General features: G+C 36.1%; 1 protein-coding gene across 8 annotated transcripts in view; it reads right to left on the bottom strand.

Moving 5' to 3' along the window:
* The window catches only part of CDH18 (cadherin 18), a 526,665-nt gene that overhangs the window by 159,074 nt on the left and 348,274 nt on the right, over positions 1 to 19,317 (bottom strand). For 7 of the 8 annotated variants that reach the window (XM_021526413.3, XM_031503961.2, XM_021526412.3 and 4 more), the window contains one exon: positions 16,482 to 16,962. In XM_021526413.3, coding sequence (XP_021382088.2) covers positions 16,482 to 16,709 — 228 coding nt within the window. In that variant the 5' untranslated portion in view covers positions 16,710 to 16,962. Of the gene's footprint in view, positions 1 to 16,481; positions 16,963 to 19,317 lie in introns of those variants that run through there. The other variant, XM_021526419.3, reaches the window with a different exon arrangement.

Here is a 19,317-nt window from a genome sequence, read left to right as displayed (position 1 = left end):
GGGAAAGCTTCATACACTTAATTTGTTCCTGATTTCTGTCAAAATTCTTCAGAGGGTGCATGAAGAAAACACCAACTAGGTCACACACTTCAACATATAATGACATTGTGTACAATTCCCTACAAACTTGTCAAAATCATCAATACAATTTAGAGGAAAAAAATCCAATGATTTTTCATTTACATCAGTTGAGAAGCCAGTCTGTGAAATTCAGGTTATTGTCATATTACTGTGGTTTGCTAGAGTTTTCTCAGAAACTCAATGTAGCTGCATAACTGCTATAAGATGTTAATGTTACATTAGATGTTATTAATTATCATAGGAGATGCTACACCTACTCTCTAGAAAGCTGCAGATCTCCAATACTTTAGTGCTTATGTTCTCTTAACATGACAATAGAGATACATCTTTCTCTCTGCACAGAATCTGCACAAAGAAGAAGAAAACAAGGAAATGGGAGGCACAGAGCTCCCTTTTATACTGCATGACTACCTGTTAATTATTGGCTTCAGTGGAGTGATGAACACTTCAGGGTAAAACTCTGCCTGTTAAAGTCACTTGTTTTGTGTTCTTGGTTTATGCCTTCAGACATATTTGAATAGACACTGGTAGCAAGTCTGCATCTTTCTGATGTAAAATACATTTGTCTGTTGTGGTGACAAAATCCAGAAAAACTGAAAGCCACTCCATGTGCACACATTTTAATTTTTTTTTTCTTTTAATTCATATGTGTTGGAATAGGGAGAAGCAGTTTGTTGATATATGGTAAACTAATCTTAAGATTCAGAAAAATGCTGTGAAGGTGAATTAATTGATATCTCCCATGAATCTTTGCATGCAAGATTGTAGGCAATACAAACCAAAATCATTCACATTTTTCCTATCTTGCTCCCCATTATCAGTACATGTAGCTGTAATATATAGTCTGAAAACATACATTATCTTCCTATTTAGTATTTTTCAGAATGAAAAAGATTTGAAGAAAGGTGCATTGAATAGCTTTGTTTCAGCTTCTGGTGCCCACATACATAATGCTCACATATTTATATAATCTTCCATAAAATGTCAGTGGGGCTGCAGTAATGTGAAGATTGAATCCTCTTAGCCTCCAAAGGATCCACAAGAAGTTAGAGCAAGCTGATCATTTGGAGTTACAGGTGAAACAAGGCAAAGAAAGATAAGAAGAAGGAAATGCACCCACAGACCACTGGAAAGTGGAAACTGCAATGTGAATTTCAGTAAATTAATGGAATCCAGCTGAATAATGAAGGCTGAGGAGAGAATTTCTTCAGATTATGAACAGATTTTTAAGTTTGTCTTCACTTCTTTGATAATACTGACAATGGGGGAGGTATGCAGGTGTTAGAAAATGCAGTTACTGGCAACAATTCAACAGAGGGGAATACCATGAGAAATTAGGAACATTTCAAAAGAAGTTTATTCAAGGTAAATCAGAAGGGCTGACAAACTGGAACAGTCTCCCACACAGAGAAGATTCCTTTTCTGTACTTGGTTTTCAAGAGACTGAAACATTACAGATAATTTTTTTGGAATAAGAGTATTGTCTTATTATAACGTTAGATTCTCAGGTTGTTGGTTTCGCTTTTTTTTTGTTTTGGTTTGTTTGATTTCTTTTTTTTTTTTTTTTGCGTGTTTTATTGGTTTTGGGGGTGGGGTTTTTTTGTTGTTGTTGTTTTTTGGGGGTTTTTGTGTGTGTTTTTGGTTTTGTTTTTGTTTTGCAGGGGGGCACGGAGGGAGGAGGAAGAAGGATGGGAAGGATATTTATTATAGATATCACAAATGGGTCTTTCAATTTTCAAGAAACTTTAAGTTACCTTACTCAGTATCTACTAGGCCAGAAAGGAAACTTTTACATTCCCTGTGGGATGCCTCTGTGGCTTGATACTTGTATCACATTTCTACCTAGGGCTTTTTAGATCATGGTTTGCTACAAAGGGCTGTCAGATAAAAACATTTCTACTTAATGTCTTACTGTTAAAAAATCAGAAATATTACCCTAATAATCTGATTTCCACTTCATTATATTTGTATATTCTGCCTGATTAGGTCATATGCATTCCTTCTGCACCTGGAATGGGGAAACCCTGTATGTTCAGACAGACTAGGGAATGAGATGCTGGAAATCAGGGCTGCAGAAAGGCACCTGGGGGTCCTGTCAGTGGCAAGTTGAATATTGCCAGCAGTGCCCTGGCAGCCAGGAGGGCAAACCCTGTCCTGGGAGGCATCAGGCACAGCATCACCAGCTGGGCAAGGGAGGGGATTGTCCTGCTCTGCTCTGCACTGGGGCTGCCTCAGCTTGGGTGCTGGGGCAGTTTTGGATGCTGCAATGTAAGAAAAACATAGAGCTGTTGGAGAGTGTACAAAGAAATTTCGGAAGATGGTGAAGGGCCTTGAGGGGAAGCCATATGAGGAGAAGCTGAAATCACTTGGTCTGTTTGGCCTGGAGAAGAGGAGACTGAGAGGAGATGTAGTTGCAGTTGCATTTCCTTCAGGGGAAGAGGCAGGACTGACACTAATCTTTTCTCTGTGATGACCACTATCAGGGCCTGAAGCAATGGCCTGAAATTGTGTTGGGGAGGTGTAGGCTGGATATTAGGAAAATATTCTTCACCCAGAGGGTGTTTGGGCACTGGAACTGCTCCCCAGGGAAGTGTTCACAGCACCAAGCCTGACAAAGTTCAAGAAGTGTTTGGACAGTGTTATCAAGCACATAGCGTGGCTCTTGGGATGTACCTGTGTAGAGCCAGGAGTTGGACTTGGATGATTATAGTGGGGGCCCTTCCAACTCATCATGTTCTGTGATTCTGTGATTTTATTAACCACTGTAATAAAAAGTAAACTTGAAAGATGCAGAGGTGTCACTTTAATAGAAACTATCACTTTCTGCAGTTAATTCACCAAGAGAAAAGTAATACATAATAGATGAGACAGCATAGTCCAAGGTAAAAGTTAATAGCTCTATAAGAAAGTAGCCATAGCTAAGAACAAATTACAGAATTTTCACCTAAAATTGCTTTTATTTTGAACAAGTATATAGATGGAAGTGAACTCTGGGTGTCACTGGTTTAGGGTTCATACAGAGAGGCTTCTCAGTGGGATCTGATTTTCTGACAGTACTTGGTATCTATACCCTAAAGTCAAAACTGGAAAGAAACAAATCAAACAAGACAACAATATGATTTAATTCCTAAACAGTGCACTAAACTGGAGCTACTGAGTATCACTAGCTGCTTGTGAGACTGAAGAGTTTTTTTGGCTTGGATTGGACTTTTTTCCCCACAAACTGTTGTCAGTATTTAAAGAAATACTGTAGGAATGTGCCCCCTGTTGACAGAGTAAACAAGTTGCTCTTTGTTCCCTTCAAAAGGAAAAAAACCCAGAAGTTTCTCTCCTCTATTTGGTTAAAAGACACTTTATAGGACCTTGGGGACTTCACCTCAAACTTAAGGATAGCTAACTGGACAGGAGCCAAAAAGTCCCACCTAAGCAATTCTCTAGAAAAATAAGAGAACAAAAGAAGTTAATCACTTTTGTGAAGTGGTTTAACAGCAGCAAGAAACTCTTGCCCTGACCCAGCTTTACTCTGTAAAGAGCTTTTTTATTTTTTCCTTTTATTAAAACTTTTTGTTTCCAACACAGGAGCCATCCTGCTTCTTTATGCTACCTGAGGTAGCTGAGCTATCAAGGGTATAATACTTTTTTCTGAGAGCTTATAAGACCAAGCTCAGAAAACAGAAAAGCATTAAAATACTACCATACACTGCACATATTTCAGCTTTTACCTGGAACCTACATTCAAATTTTACATGATCCTTATGATTAATAATTTAAATAAGCTTTGAATGAGTAAATTGTCATTTTTCTCTAAGTATGCAAACTATTCCTTATTCTTGGAAAGAATTGTGTTACTAAGTTTTCATGCAATGTAGATATAAAATCGAGAAACTATTTATTACAAGTAAAATGTAAAATAAGAGTTGCTAGTGGAGTTTTTCTAAGAAGGGAGTATGGACTGGAAATTCTGAATTCATCACTGATATCCTCTGACATGGTCAAGCTTGGAATAATGTTTAGTATCACAACAAACCCTTGTGATATAGGTGTGTGACAGGTGAAAGTGATTTTTGTGAACATTTATCTGAGCTATCTGTATTTTCAGACATACTGCTATGATTTACTGAATGTATGGCCTTTCTGTCAAAGTGCCATAGTTTTTACCTCATGAATTACTTCAATTCATTATTGAGAGTCTAATAAGGAGCACTCTCATTACTGAGGAGCATTAAATATCAAATAATGCTATACTAAGAAATTTCACCAATTAATACATAAACAACTGCATTGTTTCCTCTATTTTTAGGCTGTCAACCTTTCTTTTTTTTAATTGGCCATTTTTTATTGGTTTGGGGTTTTATAGTTTTGGAAGGTTTTTTTGTATGACTCCAACTGCATGTTGGAGGAAAGGGAAAGAAAGTGAAAAAACATTCCTGATTCCTATAACTTAAAATTGTCTAGGCCACTACTTTTTTTTCAGTCAGAAGAGTCCTCCTCTATTCAGGTGTCCATAATACTACTTCCAAAGCCATCCCTTCCCATGAAAAAAAAATCCTGTACCCAAAAAGACAACAGCTATAAAAGAATATAAAAACTCCAGAAATGAAGTTGTTAATTGATAATATGGAATTTATCAAAGAATGTAGCTAATAATCTAATTAATTTGTGTCTAATAATCTAATTAGTCTCATACAGAGATTGTCATATACTTTACATCAGCCTTGTAGCTCTTCACTGAAATATTTCTTTTGCTGTGCAGAGATAAGAAAATTAAAACCATGCTTTGCATTTGAGGTACAGGTGCACTGTGGTTTTAAAGAGTTACTGGTGGGGTTATTTCCCCTTCCCAATGATTTCTAATATTCAGTTTGTTCATTGGATAGTTTCCAAGCATTTAGCTGATGGAGTTTTATCTTAGAGATCATAGAACCTCACAGTTCTGTGTGGTAACTCACAGTTAACTGTTAATGCTGTTAAAACTACTCAAGTCAGTTGTCGCTTATGTGCCTCATTCTATTTTTATCTGTACTGAATTTCAGTCATTCTTGGAAGATCTTTCTGCTAGATTTCATTATGGTTGGTCTTTTTCTTCTCAGCTTCATATAATTGATAAAATTTGTCACCTAGCTATTTGCCACCTACCTGCTTCCAACAAGTAGTTTAAAATGCTAAGTGGTATTGCTTTTTCCAACATTAAAGTTTTGGGGATTTTTTGGAGATTGTATTTCATTTGTTTACTGTGTTGCTATAACTGCACACTTTGTTCCTCAGGTACCAAAGTAGTTTTATACATCTGTATACCAAAGCTGCGTATTTCTTCCTGGATTACTGCAGCAGCTATGTCTGATAATTACTGTTCATTTGTTGATATTCTTCATAGTCTTTCCACAATGCATCAGCTTGAGACTTCACTTTTGATGCATTGCTCATAAAATAACTATTCAAAGTCTCTTAAAGATATTAAAAAGCATTCTTTTAGCTTTCCTACAACAGTTTTGTTTTGTTTTCATTAGGTGTTTCATGTCCAAGAAATATCTTCTGTTACAGCAGCTTCTGGTAGGCTTCCAGATCCTCATGTTTCTAAAGAAATTTTTATTGCCAGTTTTTGCTCAAACTCACTTTAATGGGTTATTTTGCTTTACAATTAACATGTAACATTTCTAAATCCTTTCTATTTCTCTAATTTGGAAACAGACTTTTTTTTTAAAAGCTACACTTTTATTTGCCCTCACTACTGTACAATTTGGTCATTCCAACCTCCTCTGGTCTTTCTGTTGGGTGTTTTGTATTAGCTTCATGCATTACTTAAGTTTTTGATTTAGTTCCTCTTTTTTAGATTGATGACTAGATAACTTTAGAGGCAGACAGACATTTTTTATGCTTAGAGCCTTTTGATATCAGTGTTCAAGCTCAATGTTCCAGGGAGTAAGTGAAGTCTCCCATCATTGCTACAATTTTCCTGTCTTAGAATCTATCTGAACACTCAACACATTATCAGCAACTTTGTTATTTCAGTCAGTGGAATAATGATGATGTTCTCACAGTTTTAATAGTACATCTGAAACATCTACACAGATGTTAGACGTTATTTGATTTTTTTGAAAGTTACATTGACGTGATTTCACCCAAAGTATTCAGATAGAAAATATTCATATATCTAGAGTGTGCAAACATTGCTTCTGTAAAACTTCCAAATTCAGAATTATACTTCTTTAAGTCACTCTTGACTTTTACAATTACAATTATAATACTAAGTATTTATATATATATATGGTTATAAACACTTATTAAAAAACTTACTAAAAGAAAGGTAAAAATCTACCATGCATTTCAAAATAGATTTTTATTATGTACATTTATATTAGTTATAAACATTTTTATTTGCTTTGCAAATGTATACAGAAAACCTTTCCTGAACAGGCTTTCTTAATGTAGAGGAGAATGTTTGTTGTATAGCACCTCTTTTATCAATATCACAAGGATGTCTCAAGTGGGACCTTTGAATATTATGAAAAGATCTCTTCGTTAGAAGTGTAATTACTAGTATGTCTTTCATATGCAACCTTGAAAGGCTCTCTTTTTTATGCTGATATCTTAAGTATCCATTATTAAAGTTCACAAGAAGACAATAAAAAACCCCACATTTTGACAACAGTTAAGGTTACACATATTTGACAACAAAACAGACAAGAATATGCAGTGATCTCATGCTACAAAAATTAATTGTACACTAAGCCTTACTTAAATCCAAAGTGTCAGTTTATGAATGCAAACTATTAACTCTGATGATTGGATTTTTTTTTTTATTTGTAATTGATGAAAAATTTAAAAATATTAGAAGAGCTAAAATGAAGACCTGATACAAATGTTTAAATATAGGACAGCTACAGCACTATTCTTCAGTAACAGACAGGACAAGTTCTTCTGGTGAGTTTATTCCCCAAGCCCTTTAATAACAACTTTATGCAGAGGGACATTTCTATAACAGTTGAATCTCCTGTCTTGAATAGATGATGATTTAAAAATTATTCTGCTCTAATCTCAGATGTAAATATTTATCACTGCTCAGGTTCTTGACTGTAAACCATTGTGCATAATCTAAATGCAGACTTCATCTCTGCACTTTCTTTCCAAACAAAGATGCTTGTGTTCTTCTTACTGCTATTTAAAGTATGTTTAAATTGGAGATGATAAACTTGAAGTAATAACTATTTAAATGAGAATGAAGTGCTTGCCAAGAACCAGCCAGAGCTAATCCAGCTAGGCATTAAAAAAAAAAAAAAAAAACCAAAAAAAACAAATAAAAGCATTCTGAAAGAGTGCTTTCATGTTTTTATAGGCTGGAGTTTTCCACTACAATAAGGAGAAAAACCTAGTTCATTTAAGAAATTAAACATTTACAAAGACATTTCATCTCAATATTCATCACTGTGATTTTTGTTCTATAGACTGTGTGTTATATGATTAGAAATGACAGAGAACTTAGATTTAAACCTTAGGTCTCCTGCTTTACTTCTTATTGTCTCACACATTTTTATTGCCATTAAAAAATGTGCATGTGTTTTAGAACAAAAAATTAAAATTTGGACATTAGATACAAATTTTTTATGAGACTTGAAGGATAACATGTAGGCAGTGTAACTTCTAAGGCAAAGAATCAATTGCTGAGAAGGCACCACACTCAAAATCAACAAATCTGAGTAACAATTTTACAGGTGTACAGAATATGGTATACAAATCACCCTTGGCTACCTCCCATGAGTCTAGGAATATTGAAGTTTGATCTTCACCTTCTTCTCATTTTGAGAGTAATTAATAAACTACTAGACCTGCAATCCCTATTTTGTTACAGCATCTTCACCTTAGAAAAGCGGGCCAGAAAAGTATGTTCTGCATGGTTTCATTTGGCACATAAGTCTAGATGAAAGAGACTTAATTTTGATGTTCAATTTACTTCACCTTTTTTAAACTTTTGTAGCTTGTTCTACAGTAAACAAAATTATTTAGATTATAGTTTGAATAATTCAATAGAAGTGTTCCTGTCAGTGTTTAAACAAGCCACATCCAGATATCATGTAATTTTACAAATATATCCTGAATGAGTTGATAAACTATATTGAATAACAAACTGATGTATCAAAATCTTTTAAAAGACAACAAGGCATGTGGGTGTTGAACATTACACAGATAATGAACATGAATGAGCACCTCTCTTAAGGTCAAGAAGATACTTGAGTAGTAACTGACATGCTAATTCACACTGGAGTTTATCAGCATACTTTCAGCTTCATTAGCTATTGATTTACAATTAGATGTTAAATATGTTTTAAAAACAAAGTTATTAAGATCATGATTAATATAAAAATATGCAGAATTATCTTTGCTTTCTCTTTGCTACATCTGATTGATGTAATTACCTTTTTTATGTTTTTGTATATTTGTTTGTTTTTCTGCGTTGTTTTTGTTGGGTTTTTTGGAGGGTTTTTGTTTTTTTTTTAAACAGACAGCAATTATATGGCCATTTTATATAGTTTTCATATAAAGACTGTCAGAAGCTAAGAGGTTCTGAGGCTAAGAGGCATTCAGAGTATGGCATGAGTTGAAGAAGCAATTACAGAGCAGGCATGTTGTACCACATCATCTTCATGGTGAGTCAGTCTTCGCTGGCTCCTTATCATCAACCCAGCTATTCTCTCAGTCTTCTTAAGATCACAGAGGGAGAAAATGTGATGAAGCAAAGTTCATAGGTCAGGAAAAAAAAAGAGAGGTCACTGACTAGTACCTATAACATATTTAACATGAGGAAATTGAATTAAATTTCCTGGTAACTAAAATAGAGTTGGTTGTTGAGGGAAAAAAAATGCAAAAAAATTAGAAACAATTCCTCCACACCCGACTTTTTCCCAAGTTCACGTTCAGTCATTGTGGAGTTGCGTTATTTGTATGTTTTATTATCCCTACATTATGTATCGGTTTATTCCTTTGTACCCCCGTGTGCAACTTGGTTTGTCCCCAGTTTTCCCGCCTTGTCCTCCCTTCCCGCCTCTCCAGTGGCTGTCCATCGCCCTGGAAGGGGCGCAGTCTTTCCCTTTACCCCCCCCCCGGGTGCCTTATCTATCACTCGGTGCCCCTTCCCATCCATCCAGAAGCTTCCACCTTGGGCACCGGGTGATTGGGCGAGGACCTGGGGCTCCCCCCATATCCTTCCCCCATTGGACCCCACCATATCCCCCCATCCCGGAGCCACCCCCTATCCCTATCCCCATTGGTCGTTGGATACCCCTCCCTTACAGTTTATAAGCCAGTGCAAGCACCTTGTGCTTGTTCCTGTTGGCTGGCATCGTTCTAAGATATTTGGCCCCGTTGGGCTACAATAAACTCGGACTTAGCCCCCAGCAGGATCCGCTCTTCATTTACCACCGCGAGGCTTGCTAGCGCTGCCCGGAACCCACAAAGGCACTCTCCAAACCCCAGCTGGGAGCGGCGGAGGGTGCCTCCATCGCCCGCCCTTGCCCCACAAGAGCTAGCCGGGGCTGAGAGAAAAGGGAACTGGGGCGGAAAACGCGGCAAGTCATGACTGGTCTCTCTCTTCTACCCTAGGGGCACAGGCAGATGGGGAACGGAGATCAGCGGGCAGCCCATAGCAGCTTCCCTCTGCATCCTCTGTCCTCACATTTCCCTCCTCTAATGTGAGTCCATTCCAGAGGCCGCAGGGCCATCCCTGCCGGGTCCCTCCTGCCCATCCCTGCAGGGCCATCCCTGCCGGGTCCCTCCTGCCCATCCCTGCAGGGCCATCCCTGCCGGGTCCCTCCTGCCCATCCCTGCAGGGCCATCCCTGCCGGGTCCCTCCTGCCCATCCCTGCAGGACCATCCCTGCCGGGTCCCTCCTGCCCATCCCTGCAGGACCATCCCTGCCAGGTCCCTCCTGCCCATCCCTGCAGGACCATACCTGCCGGGTCCCTCCTGCCCATCCCTGCAGGGCCATCCCTGCCGGCTCCCTCCTGTCCCGGCCCCGCTCCCGCTGTCCCCTCGGGGCTCTCAGGGCTGTTTCTCTCTCGCTGTTCCTTGCTCAGCCCTGGCTGCCGGGCAGCCTTTTGCCCTGCCTTGCCCAGGCTTTCCCCGGGGCTGAGGGGCTCAGCCGTGCCCTGCGCTGGGGCCGCTGCAGCCGCTGGCACCGCCCGGGGCCGGCCCGGCAGCCCCGGCACAGCCCGGGCGCCAGCACTTGGAAACCAATTCATGACCAAAGTAAGAAAAAAAAGAAAGGCAGGAACATGGCTAGGTAGACACAAATCTGGATTTACTCTCAAAAGAATTACAGCTAAACCATTTAAGTGAGAAATAGCAGTTCTACACAAAATATGTTTGTTTTGTCATTGTCATTGTTCAGTGTAAAGATGATGTAAAAGTCAGGGAACTTGGCTGTGGCAAATTCATGAAAGAATAAGAAGTAAAACATAAATAAATAAATAAATAAATAAATAAATAAATAAAGTTATTCAGTCCATAACTTCAGGGAAGATTAGGTCACCTTGACAAAAGTATTTGAACAATTAATTTAAGTAACAGTCTTCACATAGAGAGCTGATGTTTTGCAATATAGAACTGACAGAATCTATAAAGTTTCTTTACAAAACCGGTTATTACTTTCACATATTAGATTTAATGTAGCTGTTTTGACATAGCAGAGCCAGTTTCTTTTTGGTACAATTTCATGTCGATTTAAATGAAATTGAACACTTCATACTATATCTTTGGACTAGGACTGAACTTCAATATGTTCATGCTTTTCTGTTTCTTTGGTTGGCCTGTCAAGTCAAAATGCCCCTGTCAGTGCTATGCTTCAAGAATCCTCAGATATAGGTGGACACTGGAAGAAAGTCAGACTGATCCAGCTGATGAAAGCTCTCTCTTCTCTTGAATCTGATCTTCCTCCAAATGACCTTTGAATATTTAGAGATTCCACTTAAAAAAAAACCCAAACCCAAAAATGCAAAGGTCCACAGCATTTTATGACTTGTAGAATTCGAGTAGTATGCCTTCAACTTTTAAATGTGAAGCCATATAAATTTTCTCAAATGAAGGTAGGAGGCAGCAAAGTTGTCTGTGCAAACAGAACTCAGAACAAAACAAATACATATGAATGCCTTTTTATTTGGGAAAGCTTTGGGTTTGGAAAGAATATTGAGCTAGCTTTTTGTAGAAATTATATTAGAAAAGGAGATGGCTAATGTGATATGGGACATGTGGTATACTGACAACAGGTTTATTATTCATGTTCTTGCTACTACATTTTCCCTAGGTATAGAGGAAAATTATTTTATATAAATTAATTATTTGTGAAACTAACAACCTAAAAAGTAGAAAGTGAGATGCATGTTATTTGCATTTTGTTGCTGATGACACTTGTCTACCTTCTTACAAAGGTATGAAAATGCTAACAAATCATGTGCAAAATGTTTAGACTGTGTCATCTACACTTTCCTTTTAGTTTTCTTTACTGTAAAATAAAACTCTTTTTTATCAAAATAAATTTTGGAACTATTTGCTTGTGCTAAAAATGCTGAATCATCTGATATATTTTACCTTATGTAAACATCCAAAATCAAATATAAGTGTTTTAATTGTTAAACTCAAATTTTATTTCTTCCTTGGACCTTATTCTAAAACATATATAATGTCCCCTTACTGTCATGAAATCAGAGATGGGAAATTTTCTTGATATGGGCTGGGAAGATTAGATTCACTGTCTTGTATTAGAACTAACTTATTGCAATAACATGTCACATATTATTTTTTTGTAAAAAAAATAATTTTGAATGACAAGTCTGTTATGCTGTATTTATGTTTTCAAAAATAAAATGATGAATTAAAAGAATTGCTATCTTGTAAATCCAATATAACACCTGGGATTCCTTTCCTAATCTAACTTTCAGTACACACATTTCAAGGCACATTAAAAATTGTTACTTCCTTCTCCCCTTTCCTATATTCACACTCATTTCCAACTGCCCCATACTTCCTTATCTCCTACATCAACATTAATCTGAAACTGTTTTTGCATTTCAGGTAAACATGTAAGAACTAAGGGAAGTGCCATCCCCCAAACTAGGAAAGAAAAAGTATTTGAAAATTAATGCAGATCTGAATACCTGAGCAGTCACTCTTATTTGTTCTTCAGAAGTCATCTGAAGTGGATTAAGAGGTATAGGTTTGATATTTCAGAGATCCAAAGGCTTCACAGATAAATTTTCAGTCTTGTGCATAATATTCCTCTGCTATTCAGTCTTAATAGCATGACTCACTCAGCCCCAAATCTACAGTGACCTTCATGTTATCACCGCTTTTACATCCTTCTCCAAAAGAAAAGCACAGCAAATGTGCAGTTCTGACTTGCTTCTAGTACAAATGATTCTTAGAAATATCTTTTTAAGAAGGAGCAGGCCCTCTGGAGATAGAGGTGTGAAGGTTCAAAATGAAAAATATTATGGACTGAAACATGTAGTCCTCTTCACTTATTTCCTAAAATTCTTTATTTGCTATTTTTTCCAAGTGTTGAGACATGAGTTATGTAACCTAGAAAAATTCAGAAAATGCAAGAGAAATGTTAATGATGTCAACGATGACAACTGGGAAATATAAAAGCCTGCAGTATTACAGCCCAAATTTTTATAGATTTCTGCAGGAAAACCTTCATTCCTCTGAGCTGGTGCAGTAGGTAACTGATTCATCACCAGGTCTTAGTGCGTTCACTAACCCCTTTCTGCACTCATGGCTATTATTTCTTTAGAAATTTACATCAGAGACACTCAAAAGACAAGAAGTCTCATATAACTGAAAGCTCAGTCTCTGCATTCAAGTTGCTTATCTGAGACAATGATATTTTATCTTCCTTACTCAAAATTCAGATTCTGCAGATTCTGCATTGCAAACACACCCATGCAGACACACACATACACACATACTTTCACCTGCATGTGAATAGTCTCTCTGAACTAACACTTCCAAATACCATTGATCATTCAGAAGTTTTCCAGAAACCATCCACAAATAATTTATAACTTTGGTAAAATAAGTCACTATGGTTTTAAACACTTTTAAGATACCTTTTTAAATACAAAACTATTTTTGGGGTTCTTTCATGAGTGAAATATACTTTGAAACACTGAAAAATTACCCCACATGCAACAGCAGGGAACCTGCTCAATAATCTGGGAACCTCAGAAAATATCTACAAAGGAATCATTTTCCATTTCTACAACAAGCTAATCTTTCCAGCACTGTGCCTTGCCATGTTCCTAGAAAAAACTTTGTATGTTTAATAGGGATTAATTCTATACAGAATTCTCCAAATGACATTTTCTTGGAGAAAAGGAAAAATTACTGAGGAATGGGGGGCATGCTTGATATTAAAATATAATCATAATTTGTTGTCCTAACACTGTTTTTATGATGATGGCAGTGAATTAATCCATCCTCTTGACAGTCATTTCACAGTAAAAATGAGAAAGCTTACCATTTTCATTGCAGGCCTACCCTATTCTTGTCCTCACTGTGCATTTCTATGACAATGACTGTGAGCATTATAACACCATAGTATATAATGACTCTGCTTTCTGTGATGTTACTCCCAAATTGGGTGTGAAATATGTGAAAGGACTGATCTGAAATGGCAGAACACTCACCAGTGAAGCAGAGTATTCTACAGAATTAACAATTGACAGAATTGACAGTGTGCTGCCACCCAACTGAAGCCTGGAATTAAAGGGCACTGGCTTCCTTTATAACTGAGGGGCTTTGTGTGAAAATTACTTGCTAAATTAAAGGCATGTAAAATGAGACCTTGATGAGGTATGTACAATTTTATGCAACATTAGCAAAAAATCTATTTTTCTAAAATGTCTGGTTTTTGTGTTAAATGACCACTACTGAAATTTTTCTAATTACTGATATTGTGACAGTCTCAGCCAGGCTTTCTCCCTCCCCACCCCCCCCCTCCTTTTTTAATTTATTTTTTATTTTTTAATTAAAAATATATGCTTGAGCTACTATAATTGATTTTTTTCTTCAAATCAGGTCAGCTGAATAATCACGCTGAATGGAAAATAGAGTACAGTTGCTTTTAAGTTCCACTAAGCTTTTGCAAAGACAATCTTACTAATGTTGTGAAATACTCAGTAGAAAATTATGAGCACCAGAAGGAATTATTTGAGGAAAATGGGAGACAAACTGGTAAGTACACAGGCAGAAATGTCCTCAAACATGCCATGAAGTCACATTTTGACCACAAAGGATGGAAAGAAATTCTATTCATTGATCTCTGTAAATGTGGCATTCATTACTAGAGTGGTCAGAGGATGAAACGAAATAAAATATAACATCATAAGAACATAAAATTGAAAGGGACCATGCTTTAGCTAAATGAATTCAGGCTTCTCTTCTGGCAGCAGTCATGTCAACAAAAGCTTTCATAATGAAAAATATGCTGTACTTTGAAATACCTTCAGCTTTTATTTTTTATCTTCCTGTTAATAGCCTCTTTCAGAATATGAGTTATTCTTGTTTTCATTCTAAATTTACTAAATCTTAATTTAAATTAATTCATGGCCACCAAAACCTTATTTTCTCAAGTAAAATTGCAATCAACTGAAATAGCTTTTATTTTTCATTGTGGTTTATTCAGACATGTATTTACGGAATATTATGTGCTCTCCTCTATTATTTGTGGAAATAATTAAACAAACATATTTTATTCTCCATTACTATCCCAGCCAGAATGTCCAATTCCTTCTGTACAGCTTCACATATAAATCCATTTTTCTTGTCTAAAAGTAATCAGAATAGCAAATAGGTCAACATTATTTTTCACAATGGCTTCAGTGCCCTTTATCCCTGTTTTTTATATATCAGCTTTTACAGCTTAGTATCACATTCACCTTCTTTAAGGCATGACATTAGACCTGATAACCAGCTCTTTCTCTTCCACCGTCAATTACAATTTATCACTAGTGCATAACAGAAATTCATTACAATGTTCTGTATTCCCAAGGTTTACTCTTTATTTCTCTATCCAAACCATATTCTTAATATCTATCTCTTTCCAGACAGTATTTTGATTCTCCTGCATAGCTTTGCATCAATATTTATGCAATTCTTTTTCTATTCCAAAATAATTTATGAAAATGTTAATCAATGTAAAGCAGTCTGAAGGCATATCTCCTTATCCCCTTACCCCTTTTATAAGCTTCTCTTTCAATGCAAATCATTACCTCCATTTTGAAAGGTCCTTTCTCAGTTTACATATCTCAATAATTTTTGGCATTCTGAAATACTTATTTTTTTCAGCCTTTGTGTTAACAGTCTCTCAAATACAGTTGTTCCACTTCCTATTTTTAATTCAGAAGATACTCTTCAAATTTGGAAGCCCTTGTTACCAGCCATCTGTGATTTCAGAGGCTACTGTTTCCCTTGCATATTTTTGTACTATACAATTTTTAGAATTTCTAATTTCAAGGGAAACTAAAATGAAATAATTCTTTTTTCCATGTCCTCTTCCCCATTAACCATCTTACTTTACCCATCACATTATATGTATTCCTCTGATTTCATTAAGGAAATTAAGACTCATGTAGATTATCTAATAAAAAAAATCTATCATAATGCCGCAAGACAGTCTTCAAGGAGAGCAAAACTTCCTCTGTCATATATCATGGGTTGAAACTATATAGAGAGTTGTTAAAAATTAAAACCCAAGCTCTACAGGCAACATCACACATGATGAATCAGACTTAGCTGGCCAGGCTTCAGTTCAATTACATTAGTCTGAACATTATGTCTGAAGTTCACTCTATATATCAGAACACAAATGCAGGGCTTGTTCTCACAGACTTCTGAGGAACTCTAAGTAACACAACTTGTATCTCCTCATATGAAAAAAGCCACAAAGTATTTCCTTTTGGAGGAGACCTTTTCCACCCTACACTCAGAGTGGAATGAATACCCTATGGAGCTTAGATTACATTTGTAATATTCCCTGAATCAGAACTGAATATAATTCTGAAATTGTCTGGAAAAGCCATTACCAGTGACCCCATGCATTTAGGATTTTGGAAACTGATGTAACAGGATCAGCTGCACACACTCTGTGTTTAGCTGACCTCAGAAGAAAAACTATTTTATCATATTTTAGTATCTACATCCTATATACTTTTATTTATCCTTTTTATAATAAATACAGTATTCATAGGCAAGTGGCAAGTTCACTGTAAATATATGTAGCAATCCAAGAGATGTCTTCCATTAAAAGAGGAGGTGCCATCTAAGGAAATAAATTATCTGCCTCTTATCTGTGCCACGTTTCATGGAATGGAAAACAAAAAACCAAAGCCAAAAGAGAACAACCACCTTACCTTTCCTACATATTGAGGATCTGGTCCCATGTGTTCTTCTAAAACAAAGAACTGATTCCACACCCATCCACGCTTTGGACGATGATGCACTTCTGTTTCGCCTTCTATGTGTTTGGTTTGATTTCTGGTCAGCTTGGTGGAGCCATGGTGAGCAGCTCCATAACACCTCTGCACAAAACAGAGACAAACTAGGACTGGGCAGATACAAGATGTACTTGTAATTCTCATTGTAGGATAAGATTCCTGTTGAAGGTTTTCTTTCTCTTGTCCTTTTCAGCTGTAATCCTTCAATAAATTCCCAAGGGAGAAGGTGAAGTCTGCTTCAGAAATACAGTCCAAATTGGGTTTTTCTGATTGTTCATGGCTTAGCTGCCCATTTAGGAAAGCTCAAATTATATTTACATTATGAAAAGCTGACTGGAAAAATTGGTATTTCTTCTGAGGTCTTCACAATAGAGTTCCACAGCTGACCATTTTCTATCTAATATGAAAAGGAAAGAAAGACACTTACTCATCACTAAAACCAGCAATTTTCAGGTTTCTGACCTTAGATTACACTCAAAGTTTTACTAAGCACTCAGTCAAAGGCTGTCATTGGCACTAAAACTTTCAATCCTTCATGTAAAAGCATTTCCTAAATGTTTATGTTAAAATACACTAAGCATGGCTCCCATAAGCTGTGAAAACACTCACATCATTAAAACCTGGATGATTAAGAACAGTTTCTTTGGCTTTTACCCACAAAACATTGACCTAGTCTGGCAGTAGCACAAAATCAGTGCTACAGTGTGATCACTGAATCATTTCACATGAGTTTTTGATTCACCACACAGATTTCCAGCTTGATGAAAAATACCTAGTCTATACTGGGTTTTGAAAGAATGCCACCAAAATGGGCTTTGAAAATTCTGAGTCAATACTAGAGCATACTGACAGGAAGCTTCAGTCAAAATATGCATTTTTACACCTTGTGCTTTATATAAATTCAAACCAATATCATCTAGGACATCATAAAATTATGTCATACTGACAGGAAGTTCATGTTGTTTTGCTATCAGTATTTTCAGTATATTGACAATATTTTCTCCACCTCAAAAAGGTAAATGTAACCTCTTTTATTACAATAGTAAAATGTGAATATATGTGGAAGTTGATGTACTGCTTAAAGCCAAGTACCTTGATAGTAAAATATTTCTTCAACCTTAGAGAAACAGTTACATTAAATTAACCATTTTTTCAGTTATCTAAAGACCACAAGCAGCAGGTAATAACTTACAAATGATATGTAAAGTACATTGAGATTTCTCAGAATAGCACATTTAAAATGTATTTTAGATCATTACTATTAAACTTTCTTTTACAAAATCTGTGGGAATAGTTGTGATGGAAAATTCTTGCTTCATAAAAATGTATATATGAGCAGCAGAAGCTACCCACAAATCAAGATTTACTAAACACAACTTTGTTTCTCTTCCCTCTCAGAAGTCCTCCATAGGGAAAAAAAAAACATACAAACAAAACAAAACACCAAGTTGTTTCAAATTGTTATGCCACAGTCACATATGAGTCAGAACAAATATTAATGACATATTATATGAATATAGATATAGATGTATGTTTTTATATGTGTATCATACATATTTTAAATAACATAAATTTATATTATAATATTTAATATAATATTAAAAATATATTGGAAAAAATAAGACAAAAACCCAGCAAAATATGAAGGGCTTTTACATCTTAAAAAAGGTCTGTTCATCTTAGCATGAACATTAATTAGGAGGCAATACATTTTTATTTAGTAAAACCACTATTTTATTAAATTCAATTAAGAGATTTAATTTTAAGCACCTGAATTGAAAAATAAAGTTTTAAAATTCTTTATTCTGAACAAATATGCTTATTAGTAATACTAATAATACTAATAAATAACAACAACAGCAGCAGCAGGAAAAAGACATTGCAATATTTACTTCCTGTTATAATCATACTTAGAAATTCATGCCTTCAACAGTTCCTGAATTGTACATGAAGCCTAAAGAATGATTTCCACAGAGACAAATTCAACAATCAAAAGAGGAGGGGTTTTAAATGTCAATTCTTTGAAGTGTTACACCTCTGGTAAACATCTTTAAGGCCAAAGCCTAATTAATCCTCAACACAAAGGTCCTTATTTCAGCACTCTCTTACTAAATGCCTAGAATAAGCATTTAATAAAGACCTGACACACACACCAAAATCTACCTTGAAGAAAGCAGAGTGAGTCTACAGGGGAAAGTTCAGATGGAAACAGCTCATACAGTTAACACAGAAGAGAAAATAAAACAAAGACTAGACAAGAAAACTGAACAGAAGGACAAAAAAAATTAACTTTCTGAAATCCCTTGAATTGAAGCTAACATACTGAGATGCTACCTGCTCATTGCTCTTGTCTGCAGCTTCAGAGTAAGTGTCTTGATTTATGGCTTTTGTTATAAAGATGCATGCAACTGCAAAGTTGATTTGTGTTATAGCCATCCTCTGGGAGCCTTCATGAAAATGAGTTGTGTAGCTCAAGAGACTGTTAGAGTGAGTTAAAAATAAAATAAATAATTAAATGAGATGAGATGGGAAAGTTCCACCAACATTGCTGGAAATCATTACAGCACAGTAGTTACTGCTTAGTGTAAGACCCTAAAATGAATTCCCAGGAAACTAACAGGAGCATAGAGATGCAAAATGTGCATGTTTCACCACCATGAAGAGATGCATCCTTTGTAATAGGTACTTTCCCTGAATCTCAGTGTCCTCTATCTTCCATCAAATTGACCCCCATTTGAATTCTTCTGAACGA

The sequence above is a fragment of the Lonchura striata genome, chromosome 1 (genome assembly GCF_046129695.1).
Source record: "Lonchura striata isolate bLonStr1 chromosome 1, bLonStr1.mat, whole genome shotgun sequence".
In the NCBI taxonomy this organism is placed as follows: Eukaryota; Metazoa; Chordata; class Aves; order Passeriformes; family Estrildidae; genus Lonchura; species Lonchura striata.
Note: the sequence above shows the minus strand (reverse complement) of the source record. Positions and strands in the feature narration are given on the sequence as shown.